This window comes from Peromyscus californicus, unplaced genomic scaffold (assembly GCF_007827085.1).
Source record: "Peromyscus californicus insignis strain IS unplaced genomic scaffold, ASM782708v3 Scaffold_14__1_contigs__length_90479793_seg_2, whole genome shotgun sequence".
NCBI classification, from domain to species: Eukaryota; Metazoa; Chordata; class Mammalia; order Rodentia; family Cricetidae; genus Peromyscus; species Peromyscus californicus.
Window position 1 is genome coordinate 73,474,637 of NW_026294436.1, and position 23,348 is coordinate 73,497,984.

At 40.2% G+C, this 23,348-nt stretch overlaps 1 protein-coding gene across 1 annotated transcript in view; it reads left to right on the forward strand.

The window, feature by feature from the left end:
• Positions 1-23,348, forward strand: part of Ush2a (usherin) — a 706,426-nt gene that overhangs the window by 395,643 nt on the left and 287,435 nt on the right. The window contains exons 35-36 of the mRNA XM_052737975.1: positions 306-457; positions 5,393-5,555. Coding sequence (XP_052593935.1) covers positions 306-457; positions 5,393-5,555 — 315 coding nt within the window. The remainder of the gene's footprint in view (positions 1-305; positions 458-5,392; positions 5,556-23,348) is intronic.

The following is a 23,348-nucleotide window of genomic DNA, read 5'->3' on the forward strand; positions in this document are numbered from 1 at the left end:
GCCTGGGACATAAATGATAGCATTTGATGTGGCCTCAAACAAGAAGGCTTTTCCTTCTAGAGTGTTGGAGTCTATCATTCTCTCTGTGCTAAGTAGCTTAACATCATGGTGTTTAAAGTAAAGCATGCCTTATCCTTTGAGAAGAGGCAGCATCTGGAGCAGGGTGGGTGATTTAGAGCAGAGTGGGTGTTTAGAGCAGGGTGGGTGACTGGTGACTCCAGGAAAGCATAATGGGAGGTGCTTGCTTTACTAGTTACTTGCTATTGTCTTGTGGCCATAGTAAAAGCTGATTATTCTCTTTGCAGGTGTGATCATAACTTACGAGTTATATGTAGACAATGCATTAATTCACAATTCTTCAGAACTCAGCTGCCATGCCTATGGATTTGATCCTGGGAGCCTGCACACCTTTCAAGTCCAAGCATGCACAGCCAAGGGTTGTGCTATGGGCCCATTGGTGAGTGTGTGAATTTACATTCTGGGATATGTGAACTGCTGAGTGATGCTAGGTTTCAAGGGATAAGTGAGAGCCTGTCAAGCACCAGAGCAGATTATTCCTTTTATTAAAGTTCATTTAAGAGTTGTTTTAAGTTCAATGTAGACTTCAGGGCTGTGTGTACATCTGGGGAAAGAATAGATATATTCATGAATAAACAATAAGTTGGCTGCTTTAATAGACATACGTACAATTGTGCCTGCTTTGATGATAAATGAAAGGTACATGTTTTTCTTCTTAATGATGCCCTAATAACTACATTTATGATTAAAAAGTGAATATTGAAATCTCTAATTCCCAGAATATACTTAGATTGCTGTCTGACAAGCAGATTAATCAATTAAAGAATTGAACTTACTTCATCTCTTAGAATAAACTATTTTTATTTTATGAATCAGATACAGATTTATAAGAATGATATTTAAAATTTTATTAATATCTGGGTTTGATGCTCACATTTCACAAGTCTATAATGTGTATCTCTGTTTCATAGACAGCTAAAAGCATGAAAAAATTATCCTTTAGTTTCTAACACCATTCTCCAAATTCAGTTAATAGTGTATGCCCACCACAGACCAGCATAGTAGTATTTAGTATAAAAATAATACATTACACTTATATGTATTTTTCTTGATTAAACAGATTTAGTTTCATTTTCAGAGAAATACTCATTAGTTTATTAAAATTACTCATAGGTATTTTTGGCAATGTTTGCTAATTCCCTATCATTTTAATGTACTCATTGAAGAGTATATTATATAAATATTACCACAAAAAAAACCTCAGCTCTTCAATTTAATTTGTACTCCCTTACTTTTGAAAGCACCCCACCCCCACCCGCTCTGAGACGGGTTGTTTTCCAAGAAGGTAAAGCAGTATATTGGCGAGACTGGGTTTGAGTCTTTATTGCTATCAAGCATTTATTGTGAAAACCCCTCTGATGGATACTAACCTTTAAAAGCAGGAATGGCAGGAGGCCAGCACTTCTCCATTTTTCCATTGAGAGAGATAAAGAGAGACAGAGAGAGGGAGACAGAGGGAGAGAGGGAGAGGCACAGAGAGAGACAGACAGAGAGAATATATATTAAAGCAAAGAAATACTTCTTATGAGCTTAAAAATGTGCACTTTTTCCCAGTGTGAACTGTGAGTTGTGGTTCTGGCTGCCCCACCTCATCTCCAAGATATTCTAGGAACCTTAAGCAAGGGGGCACAGTTATCGCTCTATGTCCTGTACAGATGGCAAGCAATGTTAACCTTAGAAATCAAATACCACAGGCCCTGATAAGAAGGAAAAGGAAAATTGGGTTGTAAACTCAACCCTGCCAGGTCCTCATCCATTCCAGTCTCCATGCTGGTGTGGAGCACAAAACCATCTCCTCCGCTTGACACTTCTCTCTCTGTACTCAGCTCGTCCTTAATAGTGACTTCTACATTTTAGAGACATAAATACACTGGGCTTTTTTTTTTTTTACATCTTTTGCAAATTTAATAGCACTGTTATCCATACATGCAGAAAAATACTATTCAGCATGCCCTTAGACAAATATGCTTCACAGTCTTAAGTGTGTGGCATCGTAGACACTTCACATGGGTAAATGGCCCTTAAGATGAAAATAAAATGGTACAAATTTGGTAAAGTAGGGGTTTTAAAAATAAATCATTTGTGCATCAATTTCATATTCTTACTGTTTTGATAGAGTAAGGATTTGATAGCTCAATGGGCTTTGTCATCCCAGCCTGACCAAAGGGAGCTATTTGGGGTGATTAAGGTAGAATTGCTCTATTCCCATCTAATTCCCCTGTGGTTTGTCCCATTATTGTCCATTTAAAGAACATATTTGACTTCTAATATAAAAAAAACACTTTAGAGACTGAAGAGATATCTCAGAGCTTATGAGCGATTGCCACTCTTGCAGAGGACCTGAGTTTGGTTCCCAACACCCACATCAGGCTGCTCACAACTTCCTTAGACCCCAGACCCAGCCAAATCAACATTGTCTTTTGGCCTCTGTGAGCTCCTATACTCACGTGCCCATGCCCACACACTGAAACACGCACCAATGCATAATTAAAACTAATAAAATAAATCTGTAAAGAGAACTAAGCACAGGTATGGCTTTCTGCAGATGCTGGAAAACAAGGGAAGAAGCCACCCTGTACCTGCTATTTCAGGCTCCTTCACAGAAACACAATTGTTCTGTGAAGCCTCTGATTTCCCAATAATGCTTACCTTTAAAAGCTTAGCATGAAAAAGTAAATGAAATGTTACTTACCTAAGAGTTTCTGGAGCATATTAAGAGTTTTCTTAAGAATGGAAATTTTGTTGAAATGTTTCTGTGTTTCCACACACATTTGTTCTCAAATTTGTTTTCTATTTCGAAGAAAAATTTTAGGTCAAAGCTGAGCCAACTTCTACCCTCCCAAGAGCCTTTTCCATCATATTCATTTTAAGGCAACATAGATATTTTTAATTAAAAAAAGAACCCTCTTAGAGAAAAATGGTATAGTTGTCAATTTTAGTGTAGAGTAAAAGTCAGAATGTTTATCCAAACACTGAAGGAAACCTAAGAAGATGTTTATCTTGAATTAGGGTATTTTAAGTGAATTATCTGGAATTACCATTAATTATTCAATTTTTTGAGCATCATTTTGTTTGGAATTCTTTTAAACCCTTTTCTGTATAATGATTGGAATTGTAACCATACACATAGTTAAAGTAGCTGCATTATTATGAAGCATTAAATTGATGAATGAGCTTTTCCAATCTTGCTTTTTATGGCTTGTTGTGCATAGCTGTTTGTGTCTGAAGCAAGGCATGAGCAGAAAGCAGGGCTCCGAAGAACCCCAGAGCCTCTCTCTGATAAAGAGAAAACACCTGCAACCTCACACTTACTAAAAATTAGCACTCAGCCTTTTTCACATTTATTTTCATAACCGGAAAAATGTATTCACCTTAACAAATAAAGCCTTCAGAACTGAGACTGTTTGCCTGCCATGGGAACTCGTATTTGATCATCTTCTTTTGAGGCATGAATGAGTCTGTTTAGAGTTTGTCTGGGGCTGGGGACATGGCTCAGTTGGTAACATGCTTCCTCTAGAAGCATGAGAACTTTTCTCTGGTTCCCTAGAACCAGATCTAAAAACCCAAAGGTGGTGGTGTGCCCTGACAGCCCCGACTCTTAGATGACTAAGACAAGAGGGTGAACAGGGAGCTCAACCAAGCAAGCCCAGTCTGTTGACGAGTTCTGGGCCAGTGAGAGATGCTGACTTAAAAACAACCTGGATAGCTCTTATGGAACAGGGCCTTTAGTTGCTCTCTGGCCCCCACATATACATGCACGCACCTGCACATACAGGTTCAATCATGCACACACAAAGAATAAGGTGAAAATTACCTACATAGTCAATACACTTTAGAAGGTCAAATAAGATCCACTGATGCTTATTTTATCGAGTTCTAGCCAGAGATTAAAAGATAATGAAAAAGAAGATCATGAGCCCCTTTCTATTTTCTTGCCAACAACTTCGTCTTCCTTTGGACACTTGGTCATTGTACTCAGTTATCAGGCCATTTCTGACCCTTGTCCAGGTCAAGACTCCTTTTTATTTCAGGGTCCTTCTTCATTTTCTACACAGGCAGTCTAATATCACAGCAGACTCTTATGTGATTATTTCTCAGTTTAGAGTCACTATGGTACATTCATTTCTTGATGCCAACATGAAGCTGTCCATGCAAAATGTAGCCTCACTCCATGGGGAATCAGAGGCAGTTTATTCTGAGCTGAATGTGAATGAACATGACACAGAAATGTGGATTTTGGCTGCCCTGAGTAACATGTTACATGTAGAAACATTCAAGAATGCTTTGTAATCACAGAACCAAAGAATAAATAAGTAAGAATAAATAAATAAATAAATAAATAAATAAATAAATAAATAAATAAATAAATAAATAACCCATGCACTCACCAGATACAGTGACGGAACATTAGATAGATAGGCCACAGAAAAGCCAAGGACTTTGCTGTGGATCCCGGATGCAGTCTGATGACAGACATCCTTGGCTTTTGGATTGGCAGAGGCTTGTAGTCTGCTCAGTGAATGCATTCCAGAGATTGCACTTGATGGTCAAGAGGATGTGAATCAGGTTCAGACTTGGGTGGTAAATAACTATCCAGGGAAAAAAGGAAAGGAAAAGAAAAAAGAAAAAAACAAAAGATATCCCAAGATAAACGTGGCTATGGATATTCAATATCCCAACACTTCACAAACACAAGAGGCCCTAGTCAGTTTTTAACTTATGTTAAACATCAGTTTCTTCTTCAGGGAACTTTCAGCTCGTGGTGCCATATTTTCAGGCAAAAGAGGAACACAGCTCAGTCAACAGAGAGAGAGACACAGAGAGACAGAGACAGAGGTGGGGAAGGGAGAGACAGAGACAGACAGAGACAGAGGTGGGGGAGGGAGAGACAGAGAGGATGTGTAGAGGCTATAGGTGGCTTTTTCTCAAACCCAAGAGTCCATCCTTCCCATCAAGAAATTGGGAATTTAGGGAAACAGACCACGTGTATCACTAAGGAATTATTCTTAAGCAATTCTGAAAATAGTCTGTGGTTACACACAGCAATGGACACAGGCTCACCATGAGCCAGTCAACATCCTCTGGAAATGATAATGCACAGTCTTGATCAGGAACTGAATTTCTAAGCTTTCGGCAGCAGGAGGAAGAAAACACAAGGGATGCTTTGATCCTGCTGACTAAACGAGGTACTCTGACAAGATGCTACTGTCACCTTAGTTTGCTTGCAGCAAAAAGATTCTTTGAAGAAATTTGCCCAAATCAAAGCATGCACTTATTTTATTTGCAAACACAATAAATCTTTTTACACTCACAGGTAGAAAATCGGACTCTAGAAGTTCCGCCTGAAGGCATGGTCAATGTACTTGTCAAAACTGAGGGATCCCGAGAAGTCCACGTGCGGTGGGAAGCACCTCTTCACCCTAATGGGCACTTAACCTACTCAGTTCTTTTTACTGGAAGTTTCTATGCAAACCAAGGTAAATTGTGTACGCTTCTTAAACCTTCAATAATATCAGAAAACTGTTTATCTGTACCTGAACACTTGCTTTTAGTCTAATTTTCATTTCTGGATTTTCCCTAAAGATGCAACCTCTGTGGATGAGTTAGAGAAGCTGTGCTTAGTGTGTGGTCCCCAGAGCTGCAGAGATGGCCGCAGCTGGGGTAGGAGGGTCCAGCAGTATGTGTCTCAGCACACTGTACATTTACCTTAATCTGTGACTAAGAACTAAAAGATGGTTCTTATGTGCAAACCCAAGTCAGGTTCACGGGACAGAAGTGGTTTCATTTCTGGCATTTAAGCCGCCTGTGTTCAACCAGCCCAACACTATTAAATAGAAGATTCCAGAAAGAAAGGGAAAGACTACATGTACATGGTTTCTATTCTATCATATTGATACAATAGCTCAGTTTAATTATTACTTCTGGTTAGTCTCTAACATTCTAACTTATACATTAAGCACAACCATGGGTGTGGACAATCAGCGTATAGCTGGGGGTTGTCACGGTCTGTGATTTGAGTCACCTCTGGGGTGTTGAACTGGATCTCCAGCAGAGGAAAGTTCCTGTGTGCCCTTTCCTTGCCTAAAACTCAGTTCAAGCCTAAAATAGTATTTGTGCAAAGACTTCAGCTTTGATTCTGCACTCTATCTCAGGTACATTATTTCTGGTCGTCATTTTCTTAATTCTCTACTAAACTGGCAGTTCGGGTGTGGCAGCTTGGGTTTGGGCTATTGGGGTTCCTTGAAAATGTCATCAAGTTTCAGTAAGTTGGGTTCTGTTAGCATGACTCATTGTAAGCCCACCAGGGAAGGACTGCACGATGAGTCTTACAAGAAACTTTAATTTGTATTTCTAGTAACTGTTTCTTTTGTCACTTTTTTCCAAAGAAGTCATGCTAAATTTATTCAGGAGGGTTTTTAATATTTGTTCTCTAACCAGTTGCGAATAGGCAAAGCCATAACAGTTGCACACTCTGGTGAAAAGGATACAGTACCCACCCACCCCCAGATTGTCATGTTTGTTTCTGTGTCGTGTCTACTTAGAAGAATTAATTGCATCCCCAATATGTAGAAAAGCATGAACAGAAAGGAAAGCCGGCTTTGAAGAAGGTATCGCTAAATTTCCATAGTGTGTCCGCAAGCAAATGAGCACAGTGAATGGACTCTGAGGCGGAGGCTGAGCTGATCCCCTCAAAGATTGGCCTGTCCCTTTTTTATGCAATCAGGGCTTTGATGTATTCTGCTGTGAAGCACTCGTAAGATTATGAGGTGAAGGAGTGATGATCGATTTGAAAAAAGAAGCAACATTTAGGCCGGACCCATGACAGCCCAGCTATTTCCGCCAAGCAGCCGGGTGAATAATGCAAGAGCCGTGTCCCCCTCGTGTTTAATCTTGCATTGTTTTTGCAGAGAACATCTCTGCTTGCCTTCTAAGTCCTGTCATCTTCGGTTGTCACCCCGTCCCTCAAACCATCAAAACGGTATTAAATGTTGCAAAGCTGGGCAGCGAGAGAACTTTCAAAAGTCAGAATCCATTTGCTAAGCAGCCCTTGTAGAAAATGTATTCTGTCCTCGGCAGAATTTTCCTTCACTTCTTTCCACTGAGAAGTTTACTGATTTCTCCCAGTGGAATCTGCTGGAATTTATCGGTTCATGGTTGGCAGTCACAGATTAAGGTAAATGTCGATCCGTAATGACCCTCTACATGTTAGCATTTCAGTAAAGCTGAGCTTTTATGTCAAAGATATCGGAGAGGGAGCTATTACACATGACAGGGGTGATCAAGGGACTCCAGACCAAGGCAAGCATTATTAAATATTGACTAGTTCCGTGATTTATGTAGAGCTGGAGGAAAAAAGTGACTTTTTAACCATTATATATTCTTCAGCAACGAAAACCAGCCATTTATCTCCTGCCGGTAGTGAAGGACAGAGCGCCTGCATATTTTAGTGGCGGGAAAAACCTAGTCTTATAAATGAGATGAACTCCTCCGTGATAAGATTTCAGTTTGTTAATTGCCAAAAGCAAAACAGACAAATTGGAAGCAATTACAAGATTCGGCTTCGAGAGTCCTGTGGTGCGCATTTGACTCCAAGTCAGAGGGGACAAGGTGGGAAGCACAGGGAGCATCTTGGAATTAGCCCCAGCAACCTCCTCTGGTTGGTTCTTGACACTGGACCAATGTCAGGAACAAGGATTTGGACACCTCGTCCTGTTGGCTATCAGCAGCTAGGTGGCATTTACACTGAGGACAGGGAGGTCTGTGTGGCTCTTCAAGAAAGGAATTAAAAGTTAATTTGTCACAGTTATAAAAGAGATCGTCTGCGTCCCAGAGTTACACACGGCTTACTGAATTGTCGGATGGCTAATTGGTTATTTTCTTGACGTGATGAACAACCGTGATGGCTGCCGAGGAAGAGTTAGTGGTTAGGATTCCCAGGGCGGGGAAGAACAGGTGTCTGGGCCTGGGCCGTTAGTTCTCAAGCGAGGACAGGCAACTCTCTGCAGACTCCCACCCAGGAACCTTGTTCCATGTGGCAACTCTGGTTCTGAACCAAAAACTTTGCAAAGCCAGTGCCACGTTTTGTAACAACTTAGGCAGCCTGTATGGGAAGATTTTCTTTTCCTAAAAATGATCCTTTCGTCAGATGTTATTTTCCCATGAGTCAAAATTTAAAAGACAAAAATAAGAAGCAGCCGAAGCTTCCAATCTGTTCATGAGTCTCAGAGGAAACTGGTGTGCCTAGTCTCTTCTATCATCCACCTGTCTGTCTGTCTATCCATCCATCCATCCATCTATCTACATGTATTCCTCTATTAAATGATTACATCCTTCTTCCCACACATACAGCTTACTTCTCACACAGATGATACCGAATTGCATGCTGAGGCACCAGTTTGTTTGGTTTGGTTTGGTTTGTTTTTCTAAATCAGTTTCAGAGATGTTGCAATGAGCATAGGAAAGCTTTACATTCTCAGTGTGTTTGTTCAGGCACCTTCATTATCTAGCTAGTCCCCTATTAATAGACATTTGTCTAAGTCTGTGGTTATGCAAATAATACCACAATGGATTAATATCCCATTTTATACCTTTACAGGTATAATAATTAGTGAGATGAATCCTTAAAATGTGTTGCCTGGTGGGAGAATCAGTTTTTCCCAGGGAAGAGCAAAATAAAAAAGTTATAATAAAAATGTATTGCCTGGTAAAGGAAATGTGTTGTAAGTGTGTTAGATACTTCAGATTTCACTCCACTGAAGTACAGGTTAGGAAAAGTGTGCCCATGCCACACATATGATCAGCATGTTGTCACACTGACCTTCACTGGCTTGATGTACTGAAAACAGTACCTCGCAGTACCCCCACTCCGCAATCCTCTTATCGAGATGGAGTTTGAAGAGATTTTCATATGTAAAGCATTTGGAAATGGACATGTTTCTTCTGTGAATTTGTTCTTTGCCAGTCTTTGGCATCTCTTTTTACTGAACTGTAGGATCTCCTTAGCAGGAAAGCCTGCTCCAAACATTTTTCCCATTGATGTTTTCTCTAGCACTTAAAATCATTCCCTCAAAAATGCCCATACTCCAATCCCTCCATGTGTAATACACAGTGTGTGGATCAAACACTAAGTATCCCTTTGTTTCCAAAGTCACTTATTAAATAATCCACTTTATCCCCAGAGCTGACAGAGTCCTCTGTGTGCACCTTTGCTGGAGGCTCGTGTGGGCAGAGCTGCACCAGTATCTATGTTTCCATTTTCACTTCTGGTTCATTATTTGTTTTGTGGGATTTCCTTCCTTCTATTCCTTCAAACAGCGTTTATGAAGTTCCCGCTCCCTGGAGAACTTCCAGAGCTGTTTTGATGAGGACAGCACTGATGTGTGGCTGACAGAGACAATTACACCCTTGTGGTGTTGGGTTTTTTAATCAATAACAGGATGATACTTTCTATTGGCCCTCTATCTCTCATTTCCCCACATAGACATGTACATATCTATTCTCCCATATTTTGTAACTAAGTATGGTTTTACATATTTATAGAATGTAACACATGCATGTAGATGTTAATGTCACTAAGTAGCTTTTAAAGGCTACTTTTTGGGAAATAACTTGCAGCCCTCACTCTCAGATCTGAATCTTTAGAAGCCCATACTATACCAACAGGAATTTCTATCTGTCTAGTAGTGAGCATCCATCTGCTACATATAACTGCAGTTTTTATTATAAGCATTTAGTGTCATTGTCCCTGAAGTACAAGAATCTTATTAGATGGGAAAGACCTGAATACTTTGACTTTAAACTGATTTTTAACTAGGTCTATAAAATAACACCAAAATTTGGCCCCAGAGGATGCCCGCAAACATGTGAGATAGAAGGGCACACCAGCCAATCTATTCTCACGCATGTGGGGCAAGAGCCCAGCTGCTGGATGACCAATGGAACTGAATTCACTAGGGAAAGACGCTGAGGAAAGCTGGATCGCCCTCATTTTAATTACGGACTTGAATGTGAAAACATAGTGAGAGAACAGAGAAGCACAAATAACTGTGAGTCACAACATTAAGCAGGGTGCTCCTTCCTCACCAGGAAATGGGAGATCCCATATCCTGCCATTTGCAGTAAGATTTAGCACTTAGCTCTTGGAATTATGCCTGTTTTGTCTCATCCACTCAATTCAAGAAACATGTGATGTGAGTTGATTTTCCTAGGGTGAGCAGGTGCCATGTACTGGTGTGTGGGCAGTTAGTTCTCAGGGATTCAGTGGCTCTCGGAGGGAGTCACTCACCTCACCTAGGTGAGCTGTGCACTCTCAGCAACCAGCAGAAAAATCCTGAGCGTTTGGGAATTTGTGTTGACCGTGTTGCTAGTTACCTCATAGGTATTCATTAACAATTTTAATTTTAGGCAGTAGGTTTATAACAGATTCATACATATTTAATTTGTGCTATATTTAAATAAAGAGAATGTGTGAATTCAATAAAAACTACAATAAATTACAACAAGTAACAGAAACCTGGCTCACATGAAACTGGCTTGAAAATTACACATGATATTTAATTTATTTAACCACATGCATGAAAACAATCTGTGTCAAGAATTTTGGTGGAAATTATCCATCTTACAGAGTTTTCCAGACATTTTCAACTGAAATATTATAAAACTATCCAGTTACCAAGATAGGAAATAGAGAGTATCTCTATGAAGAGAAAATGAACAGGTTCTGAATTCCTTCAGGACACATTTTCCCCAATGCCAGCCCTCCGCCACCACCAGGCTTCCCGGGGTCCTCAGAGCAATCCTATTTTTAGTAGACAATGCTGTGTCTGAGCCACACATCCTGCTCTTTTCCCCAGTGGTGATTGTGGTATCTTCTGAGAATTGTTTAGCTCTTCATTATCCTTCCTTTGAATGGATGGGGAAGTGATTTTCAACGGTTGATGACCTGGCAGATTGTTTTGTGTCTGAGATGTACTAATTGCTGAGTCCTTTGTGCACCGGAGCTCAGGTTTCATCTCCAGTGCCCCTTTTTCTCAAATCCCCTATTTGGTGTTGTAGCACAGAATAAAGACACGAATTTGAGGAAGAGGTGGTGGATTATGGAGAAAATAAAAAGAGGATGAATGGAAATGATCTTGCAACATCTCAAAGGGAAATGCTTTTAGTGTAAAAGCAGATTGATAATCTTGTATTGCTGTAACCACGACTTTGGGGATTTCTGGAAGTTCCACTTCCAAAGTAAAGACAGATACAACACATAGATTTCAGGTGATGCTTCCCCCTCATGGACACCTCCAAGAGGAAAGAAGCTGTAGGAAACAGCAGGGCAGGGACAAGGGAAAAAGGGGTATGAAATTAGCACTAACCACGTGTTTCCTTGCTCAGAAGAACTGACAGCCATCATACAAACACAAACAAGAAAACAATAATTTAAAAGACTGTTTTTAAAGGGACAAGTTTGGATTTGAAAAGAATAGAGGCATTATCTCTGCATAATTATATTTAGGAATGGCTTATATTCCCATTTTCCCTTTTTTGTGAACTAGGATTTTTAATTTTCTACAATAGATACTTCTTGTTTTGGCAGGAAATTAAGTAGAAATCTAGTGAGGGCACATCATTTTAATGGAGAATAATTTGGAATCATCACAATGTTTCAAACTTGAAGAGACGGGATGGGAGACACAACCCTAAGGTGGGTGCCCGGAGGGGTGCAAGGAGAGCCTGGTGTAGATTCCTGACTCAGCAGGGAAATCCTTCGGGTGCCTCTTAAACTGTTAAACATTCCTTGTCTTTCACGATTTGTCTGCAAGTCTTTCTCCAATGGTTGTCAACAAAAAATAAAACAGAATGTGGCAAAATCAGGCATCTAGACAGGCGGGCTCAGAGGGTGAGCCCTTAGGTCCCAGGAGTTAAGATGGAGTGGGGAGGTTCTGGAGAGTGGGCAGGTCTGGCTTTTGAGGTACTTTGATGCACAGGGAGTAGCATGGCTTTCCCAGCCTCCAGAGCCTCTAGAAGGTGGTGGTTGCTTTCACAATGATTGGATTTGCTTCCCGCAGGAGACAAAGGAGGGTCGCATTAAAGAGCTGTTCTCCCCTTTCCTGGGCTGCACGTTAGCTACAGGGGACACACAGAGTGCCTGTGTGGCCCACACTCCTTCAAACCCTCCCACCCCAGTGGACTTACTTTGCCTAGAAGTTGCCAGTCACCAGGAACAGCATGTGACTATTCAAATGCCGCAGATCTCAACAAATACTGAAAAACTTAGAATATGTGGTGTGTGAGGGTCAAGGTTACCTAGAGAAATGCAGAGATTTTTGCACAGTATCTCCTCCCCCATGCCCACTCTCCACCTCCTCCTCTCGCCCCCAATAAACCGTGTTTTATCAAAATTACAAAGAGAAAGGAGATAGGGAACATTTGTTTTCTTGGGAAGGTAAAAGAAAATAATGATCCCTGGAAACTCCTTCGAGTTGCAAGGAGACTGCAGGAAGGCTGGGGCTGTTAGGAAAGGGATTGCTTTGTTTTATCGTCCCTGGGGCCTGTTTTTCAGTGTGGAGGGAGCTGTGTATTTTCTGAGTCCGCTGGCAAGCCATGCAGTATCTCTGACACGCTGCCCCCTGGGAGGGACACCAGGGGGGGAATTGTTCCCGGGTTGCAGGACAGCTTGTAACTCGGAATCCCCGTCGGAGAACTTTGTAGCTGTGTGTCAGTCAGTGGGAAGATGAAAGAGGCCGCTTCTTTTCAAGCAATTTGAATTCGTTTCCCCATAATGAGTTGGAGGGACGGGCAGCCAGACTGAACTCAGCTGAGATGCTGTGGAGTGAATTTTCCAGGGTGGAGGAAAGGGAAGCTGAGGTAAAGGAGCTCAGTGTCAGTCTGGCAGCCAGCCGCTGCTGCCACTACTACCAAATGTTGACCTGCCTCCTTGTAGGTCTGTTTCTTAGGGTCGTTTGTCCTGACTCCAGGATCCATATTTTGAGAACATAAGGTCAAAGAATATACATTCCTGTCCCACCCAGGTTTTAAAATAAAATTCCAGTGTATAGACTCCAACACCTGACGAAAGTATAAGGCAGCCATGATAGTCTCTTACAGAAATTCTCATCAGGGGCTGACAGGCTACAGGTGACAAGTTTGACTGTGTTTTTCCTGACAGACATAAAGAAAGTGAATGAGTGTTGTGGCTTGTAGACAACAACCCTGGACCTTTCTCCTTGTCCATTTTAGGTGTTTTTAAATCATCCCAAGGGACATTAAGAATGTGGACACACAGCTAGTATTAATTTGGGAAACAATGTCTCATCAAAAGACAAAAGAGGAAGAAAAGAAAAAGGTATAGTGATTACAGCCTTGCATAAAATTTTGACACATTTCTGGAAATAAGAAAAATGAAAACATGAAGGATGTTTAAAGGCACATTTGTCTGGCTTAAAAATAATTGCAGTATTTTTTTGTAAAAAATAAGATCTATGTCATTTTCAAAATTTGGTTAGAGAATGTACATTTACAGCATATATTGACATTTCTGATTGTACATCATGTTGCAGCCAATAAAGCTATAGAAATATATTATTGGGGCAGGTCCTTCCACAAGAACAGAGTTAAGCATTAATTTATCAAACTTGTTTTAGAATTCATCTCTCAACCCTCATGCAGCAGCTTATTGGATTTGTGTCTGACATCTAATTGGCTGTTTCCCTGATGTAATGAATGAGCACACCTGTGCTGTTGTGCGTGTTGAGGCAACAACATAGTGATGGTATGTAAATAGCCACCATAGAAGGCAGCCAGAGTCAGAGAACTCAGGCCACAGACGCCCCAGAGAGTGGGAGGACCAGAGTCAAGTTCTCACTTGGAACTCTGCATAAAATCTTTGTAGGGGAATGTGCCCATTCCAACTCCTTCCAGAGATACTTCAGTAAATCAATATAATTGGATTTGTATAATTGGAAAAATAAAATTCCCCTTTTTGTTAAAAGGGAGAAAAACTTAAAATGTTTAGCAATACTCAAACCATCTGGGGAGCTGTGCATGTGGCAGTCAGCCAAGAAGCAGATGAATTTGAACCTACGCTGGCCCCACCATACATCTGCCTGGTGTGGGTCCACTTCTTTTCCTATGGGAAGTACTCAGCACCTGTTGAATGAAGAGTGACGTGCATGCCAAGTTATAGATAGATATTTGAGGAAAGAGTGTGTCCCTATCCTATAAAGTCTAATCACCTGAATTTTGAATGAGGCATTCTCCAAAAAATAACTGCCATAAATGTTGCCTATGAATTGATTTCAGAATGAAGTTGAAGAATTAAGTTACACGGAAAGAGAAAAACTCTAGGCAGCTTCTTTATCCAGGTTCTATGATACATTCCTCCACAGAGATGCCCTTCTCTCATTCCCAAATTTCTTTTGCTGGGGTTCACAATGAACACGTGTAGATGGTGAAGAGATCCTCCTTCATCGACAGACTCATGGAAACTAAGAGTCTTGGTTCTTGTTCTCCTAGCCTCAGAAACACATGAGATCACTCAATTCTTATACTGAGAACAGCCCACTTAAAAGTAACATTTCCCAACTTTTTGTGTGTTCTTAATGAGTTATTTTGCTGAATTATCAATGGCATTGAATCTAAGAGTCTTGTGGAATGATTTAAGAAAACTCAACTTTAAATAGTTTTCAAAAGTTTGTGTTTTTAATTTGTGAACATTTGCCCCAAAATAACATATTTTTCCAGTCATATAATTTTAGAGAGATATTGAATGAACTTTTATACCCGAAAAAGAGAAATTTGAGAACACAGAATCAAATTCAAATGTTTATTCATTTGTTCATAGAACAAACTGACATCTAACTTGTCCCATGAAGGAGAGCTGATGGGGCTGGAGGGGCAGTTCCTGCAGAGAGGCTCCAAATGTCACAGGAAAGGTGAAAATTAGCCGAACGGCCGTACAATGGTATGAAGCTGCAAACTCGAGGATAGTTAAGTAAAAATCAGTTATCACTAAGATATTGCATAATAAGGAACTTAATGTATTTTGAGGGCCAGGAAAGGTCTTCCAGCCAATGACATTTAAAGTAATTGAAACAGATGATTGGGGCCAACCAGGAAGAGGATTCCAGAGGGAATGCATTTGTTTTGTAAGATGGACAAAAGCATGGGTTTGTAGTTAAAAAAAAAATCAAAAACAAAAAAAAAATGATTGATAGATGATGGATAGACAGATGATAGAGAAAGAGAGAGATAGGATGATAGATACATACATACATACATAGGTACATAGATAGATAGATGGATGGATGGATGGATGGATGGATGGATAGATGGATGGATGGATGGGATGGATAGATAGATAGATAGATAGATAGATAGATAGATAGATAGATGATGGATACATTGATGATAGATACACAGATGATAGAAACACAAATAGATAGAGGATAGATACATAGATACACAGATATATAGATGATAGATAGAAACAGAGATAGATAGATAGATAGATAGATAGATAGATAGATAGATAGATGATAGATACATTGATGATAGATACACAGATGAGAAAAACACAAATAGATAGAGGATAGATACATAGATACACAGATATATAGATGATAGGTAGAAACAGAGATAGATAGATAGATAGATAGATAGATAGATAGATAGATAGATAGATAGATAGATAGATAGATGCCAGTGTGCCTGAGGCACAGTGGATGAAGAAGAGACTGGTGGGCTGCAGAGAAGGGTCTCTGGGTAAAAGCACTTTCTGTGAAAGCAAGTGGTCCTGAATTCAAATCCTCAGCACACATGTGAAAAAACAGGCATGGTTGGTCATGAGTGACTGTCACACAGTATTGGGGACTTAGCGCAGAAACAGGAGAATCCCTTTCCTGGATCTGACTGACTGAAACATTAAGCATCCAGTTCATTGTGAAACTGTGTCAGCAAATAAGGAAAAGGCTATAAAATAAGATACCCAAACCTCTTGTTTTTCTTTGCATACATGTACCCATATGCCTATCCTCCCATCACTCATGTGCACTCATGCTCATGCATACACACACACACACGCCTGTTTATACACATGTGCACACACATGCATGTATGCACACACATATTCACACACATGCATAGAGAATGGAATAAATTGAAACCAGAGATCAAGACAGAATTTGCTTCCTCAGAACCAATGTAAGGAGCTTTAAAGACTTTGGCTACAAGTTTTAGTAACTGAAGAATTCTCAAAATTTTCGGTTGAGACATAGATTTTCACAAGTTACACTTAGTATCAGGCTTACTAGTCTGGATAAGTAGTTAGCCCTTTTTCCTCCAAATATATATGTATTATATTTTCTTTTTTCTCCCTGTGTATATACATGCATGGGCATTTATGGGATTTGACTTTATACCTAACATAAGTCCATAGATATATCTCATCACCTCATCCCACACATGCACACAGACACATACATACACATACATACACATACACACACACACACACACACACACACACACACACACACACACACACTATGCTCTAGTATGAACACACCAAAATATATTAACTCCTTTTGCTGGGTTTTGGATCCTTGAGTATTTCTGCATATTTCTTTCTGACTTCTAGCTTTTAAAAAAGTGCTAAATTACAAGTTCAGAATTTTTTTTAAGTTCACTTATTGATTTTCATTGGCAAAATGCTTTCGGGAAAAGCCACATTAATTCAGATGCCTTCCAAGCATTTACAGGTATGTCCATCTGGCTGTAACTGTACTAAATTGATAGGTAAAACAGTAGGTTGCTTTAGTTTCCTTTTTTTATTTTTGAGGCTTTAAAATTTGATCTGATATCCAAGGCAGCTTATGTATTATGGATGATGCTTCATAGTCATTCCAACATTACACATTTTACCTTACTTATTTTTATATGTTTATGAGATCTGAAAATGGTGCTATGATTTCAGCTTTTTAAATGTTTGCTTATTACTGTATGAAGCATGTTCTCCATCTAGAGCTGGAGCTTATGTGTTGCTGGATTTGGCAAGGTACATAAAAGATTTAACTTCACAGCAATGCTGCCTCTGGCTTTGGAGGTGTTGGTTTTTCCTTGTATATATCTGATAGATCACCCATGTGCTCAATTCATCTTGCTGATTCTAACAGCTAAAATCTTCTTCAATACCTTTATATCTTCAAGTAAAGTTCTATTGCGTCCTCCAAATTATTGTGTGTTATTATTGAAGATCTCAGCTCTCATATGCATATCCTCCTGACTGCATGACAGATTAACTTGAACAAAATGCCACAGACTTTTTTTTTTTTTTTTTTTTTTTTTGGTTTTTTTCGAGACAGGGTTTCTCTGTGTAGCTTTGCGCCATTCCTGGAACTCGCTTTGGAGACCAGGCTGGCCTCGAACTCACAGAGATCTGCCTGGCTCTGCCTCCCGAGTGCTGGGATTAAAGGCGTGCGCCACCACCGCCCGGCTCCACAGACTTTTTAATGGGCTTTCTCTCTTATAAATTTATTGTTGAGGACTTAAAATCTTTGGATATTTCTCACCTGGTGAAAAAGTATTATCATTCCATTGACATGAGCACTTTCTGTCATCCGGTAAAGTTTTGTTATTTTCTACATAAAGATGTCATATTTCTTGCTGGAGTTTTGTGCATATTTTACTTTCTATAATTGTGTTCACTTGTTTATGTTATAATATCAACAGAACTGTTGGTGTTACCATGGTGTATGGTGATACTTTATTTGTGCTGTAACAAATAAAACTTATCCGGGGATCAGAGAACAGAACAGTCACTAAATCAGACATAGAGGCCAGGCAGTGGTAGCACACACCTTTAATCCTATCACTCGGGAGGCAGAGATCCATCTGGATCTCTGTGAGTTCAAGGGCACACAGGAAACAGAACCAGGCAGTCTTGGCACACACCTTAAATCCCAGCACTTGAGATCTCATGTCTTTACTTGGGAAGGACACAGGCCTTTAATCTCAGGAAGTGAGGGCAGGAAGCAGAAAGGTACATAAGGTGTGAAGACCAAGAACTAGAAGCCTTTTAAGCAGTTCAACTGAGACCCTCAGGAGCGAGGGCTCAGAGGCTTACAGTCTGAAGATTTATGGAAACAGGATCAGCTGAGGAGTTGTCGAGGTGAGCTTGGCTGTGGCTTTTTCTGTTTCTCTGATCGTTCAATATACACCCCAATATTTGGCTCTGGGTTTTGTTGTTGTTGTTGTTGTTGTTGTGTTTAGTGAGACCGTTTAGCAATTCGGGTTAGACGGTATTTTAAAAGCATCGCGTTCTTATCACCAGGCTCTTCGCATGTTCATAAATCTCCAGGTTAACAATTTCTCGGCTCTCTGGGGACAGAAAAGGTGCTTTAGAAATGCACCCTGGGCAACTCCCTTGTGTGATGTCAGTTGGAAGTGCACCCTGGGTGACTCCCTGTGTGACATCAGCTGGATATCGCTGTAACACAGAGGGAACACTCATTTCAATAAGAAGGCCTCTAATTCAAGTTTTGCACTGCAAATATAACCCATACAATTTGCATATGCCCCAACAGAAGAATCTACTCAATTATTTGTTTATAGTAATTAATTTGAGATTATTAAAATAAACATAAAGCTAGTATGAGAAGATTAAAATTCATATCTATTTGTATAGAGTAAGACCACTAGAAATTCTCTTCCTTAATTGCTTTAAAAGAAAAAAAGTCAGCTGGACACATAAAAATATTTGTAAAGTTATTTGTAAAAATATTGCCCCTGAATTTTACATCATAAAAATCAATTGGGACTATGTAGGGTGGGGCAGGGGACAGGGGAGAACTGGGCAGAGAATGTTCCTGAATATCCATGGATTCAGTGCAGTGTGGTGAATAATAAAGAGATCAAAATGGTACCAATGCACATATAATGCTAAGAAGACACATATTGTCCCATCTTCAGCACAGCAGGCTTCCGTTATAAAGGTGGCAGTGGCTTACACAGCAGCAAATATGGCAGACACACAACAAAAGTGCACCAAAATATTAATAAGATAACTCTGTGTGTCTTACGATTGTAGATATTTTAGTTGCTCTTCCTGTTTTCTGATATGGTCTGTGTGTGTGTGTGTGTGTGTGTGTGTGTGTGTGCGCACGCATGTGTTTCTGTATGCCCTTATGAATGCACATGTTCATGTGCATGCATTTGGGTGTGTGCAGGTACATGTGTGTGTACAGGTACACACATGTGTGCATATGCATCTGGGAACCAAAAGAGAACCTCGGGTACCATTTCTCCAGTGATGTGTACTTGCTTTTTGTGGAACAGGGTATCTCACTGGCTGCCTGGCCAACCCAGGGATCGCCAGATCTAGAATTACAGGTGTGAGCCCCCAGTCTTGGCTTCCTTATTTTTCACATTTGCTTATTGTGTGTACATAATTGTGTGGGTGTGGGGGTGACATGTAGAGATTAAACTCAGGTCTTCAAGATAGAAAGCACATGCCCTTAACCTCTGACCCGTCTTTCTGGCCCTGTGCCCAGTGTTCTCCACGTGGGTTCAGGGATCAGATATTTGCAAGAACTTTACCCACTGAGCCCTCTACCAGCCCTTGATAGGCTACTAAAGGTTGCATTTCCTAGTGGTCAAAATAGGGCCTATCTGAACGGAAAATGCAAACGGAGGGGAGGGGAGGGAAGAGAAAGGAAGGGAAAGGGAAGGGGAAGAAAGCCAGTCAGTAATATTTTTATAGCAAATCTACTGGAAGATTTTAGCTATAAGACCTTAAAACCAAAGGCCAGCATTAATTACATCAGGGGTGCTTTAGAATCTTAGTCTTGGTTCCTTCCAACACCCAAGCACTCAAAATTACTTACCAATATCATCTTGTTGTTAGGCGAGTCCCTTAAAGCCTCCCTTTCACCCAATAAGCTGTTCCTTATGAGAAAAGACTTTTACATGTAAAATGCTAGCAGTGTCTCTTAATTCTAGGGAAAATGCTTCACTCTATTTTGAGTGAATATGTGTCCTCAGATCTCAGAGTACATATGTAGATTGTGGCACAGGGGGACAGTTAAGAGATAAAAGTCAATTACAAAGTACTGGGGGTGTTTTATCTACTAGACACTAAGGAACACAAGGGAAGGTGCATGTTTTTCCCTGATTGGATGCATAGTTGGTCAGTGCTTTCAATGGACAGAATTAAACAATTGTTTTGGATTTCTCTACAAACCATATCCTTTTTTATTCAAGATACAAGGATAACAATGGCAGTCTATAAGTCAAATAGTTGATCTCGATCATACTGAAAGCTACCTTTCCTAAAAAATCCTATTTTTCCCTGGGGGACCCTGAATTTAACTGTTGTCTACCAAGTTGTAAGAAAACTAACGAACACTCATATTAAAAGCAAACAAGTGAGATGTGGTTGGTGCCGTGCACTACCGACTCTTGCTGCTGCGTCTCAGTTGCCTTATAAATCATGTAAATAAGTACAGCAAACATTTACCGACCGATTCCCTAATACCCGGGGCCCATAGGTCCATCACTGCAATGACATGTTGAAGTTGGCTTAAGAAAGCAAAAAGTATGTCATATGTCAACCCCTGCCTTCCATCAAGTTTAGAGTGGCATGTCTTCCCTGGCATGGTGGCCAAGTGTAGTGGCACGTGGAACTTTAATATGACTGCTTTTGGCTGGCTCAGCATTCTTGAAAAATAAATAGACTTTTCAGTTTGTGATTGAAAGGGTTAAATAGTACCAATTCATTACCACTCACAAAAGGATTTATTTTGTTCTCATAAATCAGTTTTATTCCACATTTTTATTTTTCCCCTGGGTGAGCAACTCCAATTGAAATCAATACAGGTGCAAGTGACACAATCAATCTCGATATTTGATTATGGATTAGAGATTCCCTCGGTCTGCTTTTCAGTCATTTTCTTTCTGATCATCTCCCTGAAGAATTGCATATTCTTATTGGCATCTCTGAGTTATGGATGTGTTTAAAAAGCAGATAATTGTCATCATCATAATAATAATCATTTGTATACCAGCAACGCAAGCCCCCCCCCCAAAATGAGCAAAGACTGAAAGATGCAAACTTTTTAAATATCTCACTATCTCATTAGACTGTCTAAATTTCTCAATATTTTTCTTCAAATGAGTCAAGCTTTAAAATAACATTTTTTTTAAAACAACAACCCAGTCATTTGTGGCAATAAGCTGCATTCTTAGGGCACTGTGAAGCAAACACTGTGTCCTAAGGCAGAGGTATTGTCTGTTTTTACACATTTAGTTTAGAACTGTACCACACCAACGTCTCTAGGATAACAATGAAACAACAGTTAAGGGAAGTTGAACATCTCTGAATGGATCCAAGCTGGTTCTTTTCATTTCTATAATTACCCATGCTGGAAAGACACCATCTGTGGGATTGAAAAGAGAAAAACGGTCCAACTTTAAATTGCAGAACAAAATTGATTAAGTTGTTGCTCGAGAGGCCAACATTTATATAGCAGACTCTCTTTGCTTTACCAACAGATTTATATCTTACGACCTTTACATATTGAAGGCTTATTTGGGGACTCTTGGTACCATATTATAGTTGCCATTATGGCCACTTGTTCATTCCTAAGCCAATTTCTTGCACAAGTTAATTAAAGCATTTAGTAGCTCACTCTAAAAAACACATATAACAAGGCAGGCCTTGGTGTGTGTGTCTGCTTCTCTCCTTAAGTGTGAAGGCATGAGCAAATCCGCATTTCCTGCTTGCTGCAATGCTCTAGTCTGGCATAGCCTTTTCTTCTTGTCTGAAGATGTCTGCACTTTCCTTAGACATCCGGGCTCTCCCATGACCTTGTTTTACAGAAATTATAAATGCTATTAAAATGTATTTAATGTAGAAAAAGAAAAACATCCCACTGCTAAATAATGCATGCTAACAAGCGGTGAACTTCTTCTCAGATCTTTTAGGTCATGGATAGTGTTTTAGTAACAAACAACAGGAAGCACTCAGTCTTTGAGCAGGAAGCATTGTAGCGGTCTTGGAATCCAGGGTCTTGGGAAAGTTGTGGGGAAGTCAGAGTTGTTTGCACACAGATTCCACAGGCAGCATCTCCCACGCAGGCTGCACACGAGACAGCAGACACTAGCGCAGCCTCTCTGGTGTCAGATACCATCATACAGTGGTCCTGGAAAATCACAGCTCGGCTTCTGCATCCTCAACAGCTCTAGAGCTGTCTGGAACTGTCTCCAGCCATTGAGTTCTCTCTATCAAGCTTTGCATTCTACGAGTGGAAACATCTAATTAGCAAGCTGATGGTCATGGGCCCTTCATCTTCTCCCACAGCCTTTCAGTCACAGCAAACCAGCAAGCTGACTCAGATCCCCCTGGAACAAAATGATATTCCTGGTCACTTTCTTCCTGTGGGATGAGAATCCTGTTATAATGTTGGATCTTTCTCTTGATGGATGATGGTTCCAGAAAAGCTTTTCATCGCTCTGTCCTTTTGGTTTTTAGCATCTAACTAGTTTCAACTAGCTTGTTTACTAAATACTTAATAAGGATTTTTGTTTGCTTGCTTACTTTTGTTTTTGCCTTTTTGGTTTTATTTCCAGTGTTCCTCTGTCTCTGAGATATTTCCTTTCATTTTGTAAGGTGATTGTTGTAGAATAATCTTTTTGTACACTGTGAAGATGTGTCACTCTGATTGGTTTAATAAAAAACTGAATGGCCAATAACTAGGCAGGATTTCCAGGCACAGAGGATGCGGGGAAGAAGAAGGGCAGAGTCGCCCGCCAGATGGGGAGGAAGCAGCATGGGGAGTAGAGAGTGAAGGTAACCATACCACATAAAAGAACATAGATTCAAAGATATGGGTTCATCTAAACTATATGAACTAGTTAGGAACAAGCCTAAGCTATCGACCAAGCTTTCATAATTAATAATAAGTCTCTGTGTCATTATTGGAGAACCTACAGAGACAATGAAAAAGTTCAACTACAGGTGATTATCTCTCCACTCACACCCCAGGCTACATGATTGCTTCATCTTTTTATGTTTCTTTATGTGCAGGACTGATGTTCTGAACTTGACTGTGGTGATACTTTATTTGTGCTGAAATGTGATATTTTATTTGTATGTTAATAAATAAGTTTGCCTGGAGATCAGAGGTCAGGAAGCCATAAACAGAAGTCAGATGGTGGTAGCCCACACCCTTAATCTGATCACATTGGCAGGCAGAGTCTCTGTGTGGTCAAGGACACAGCCAAGCATG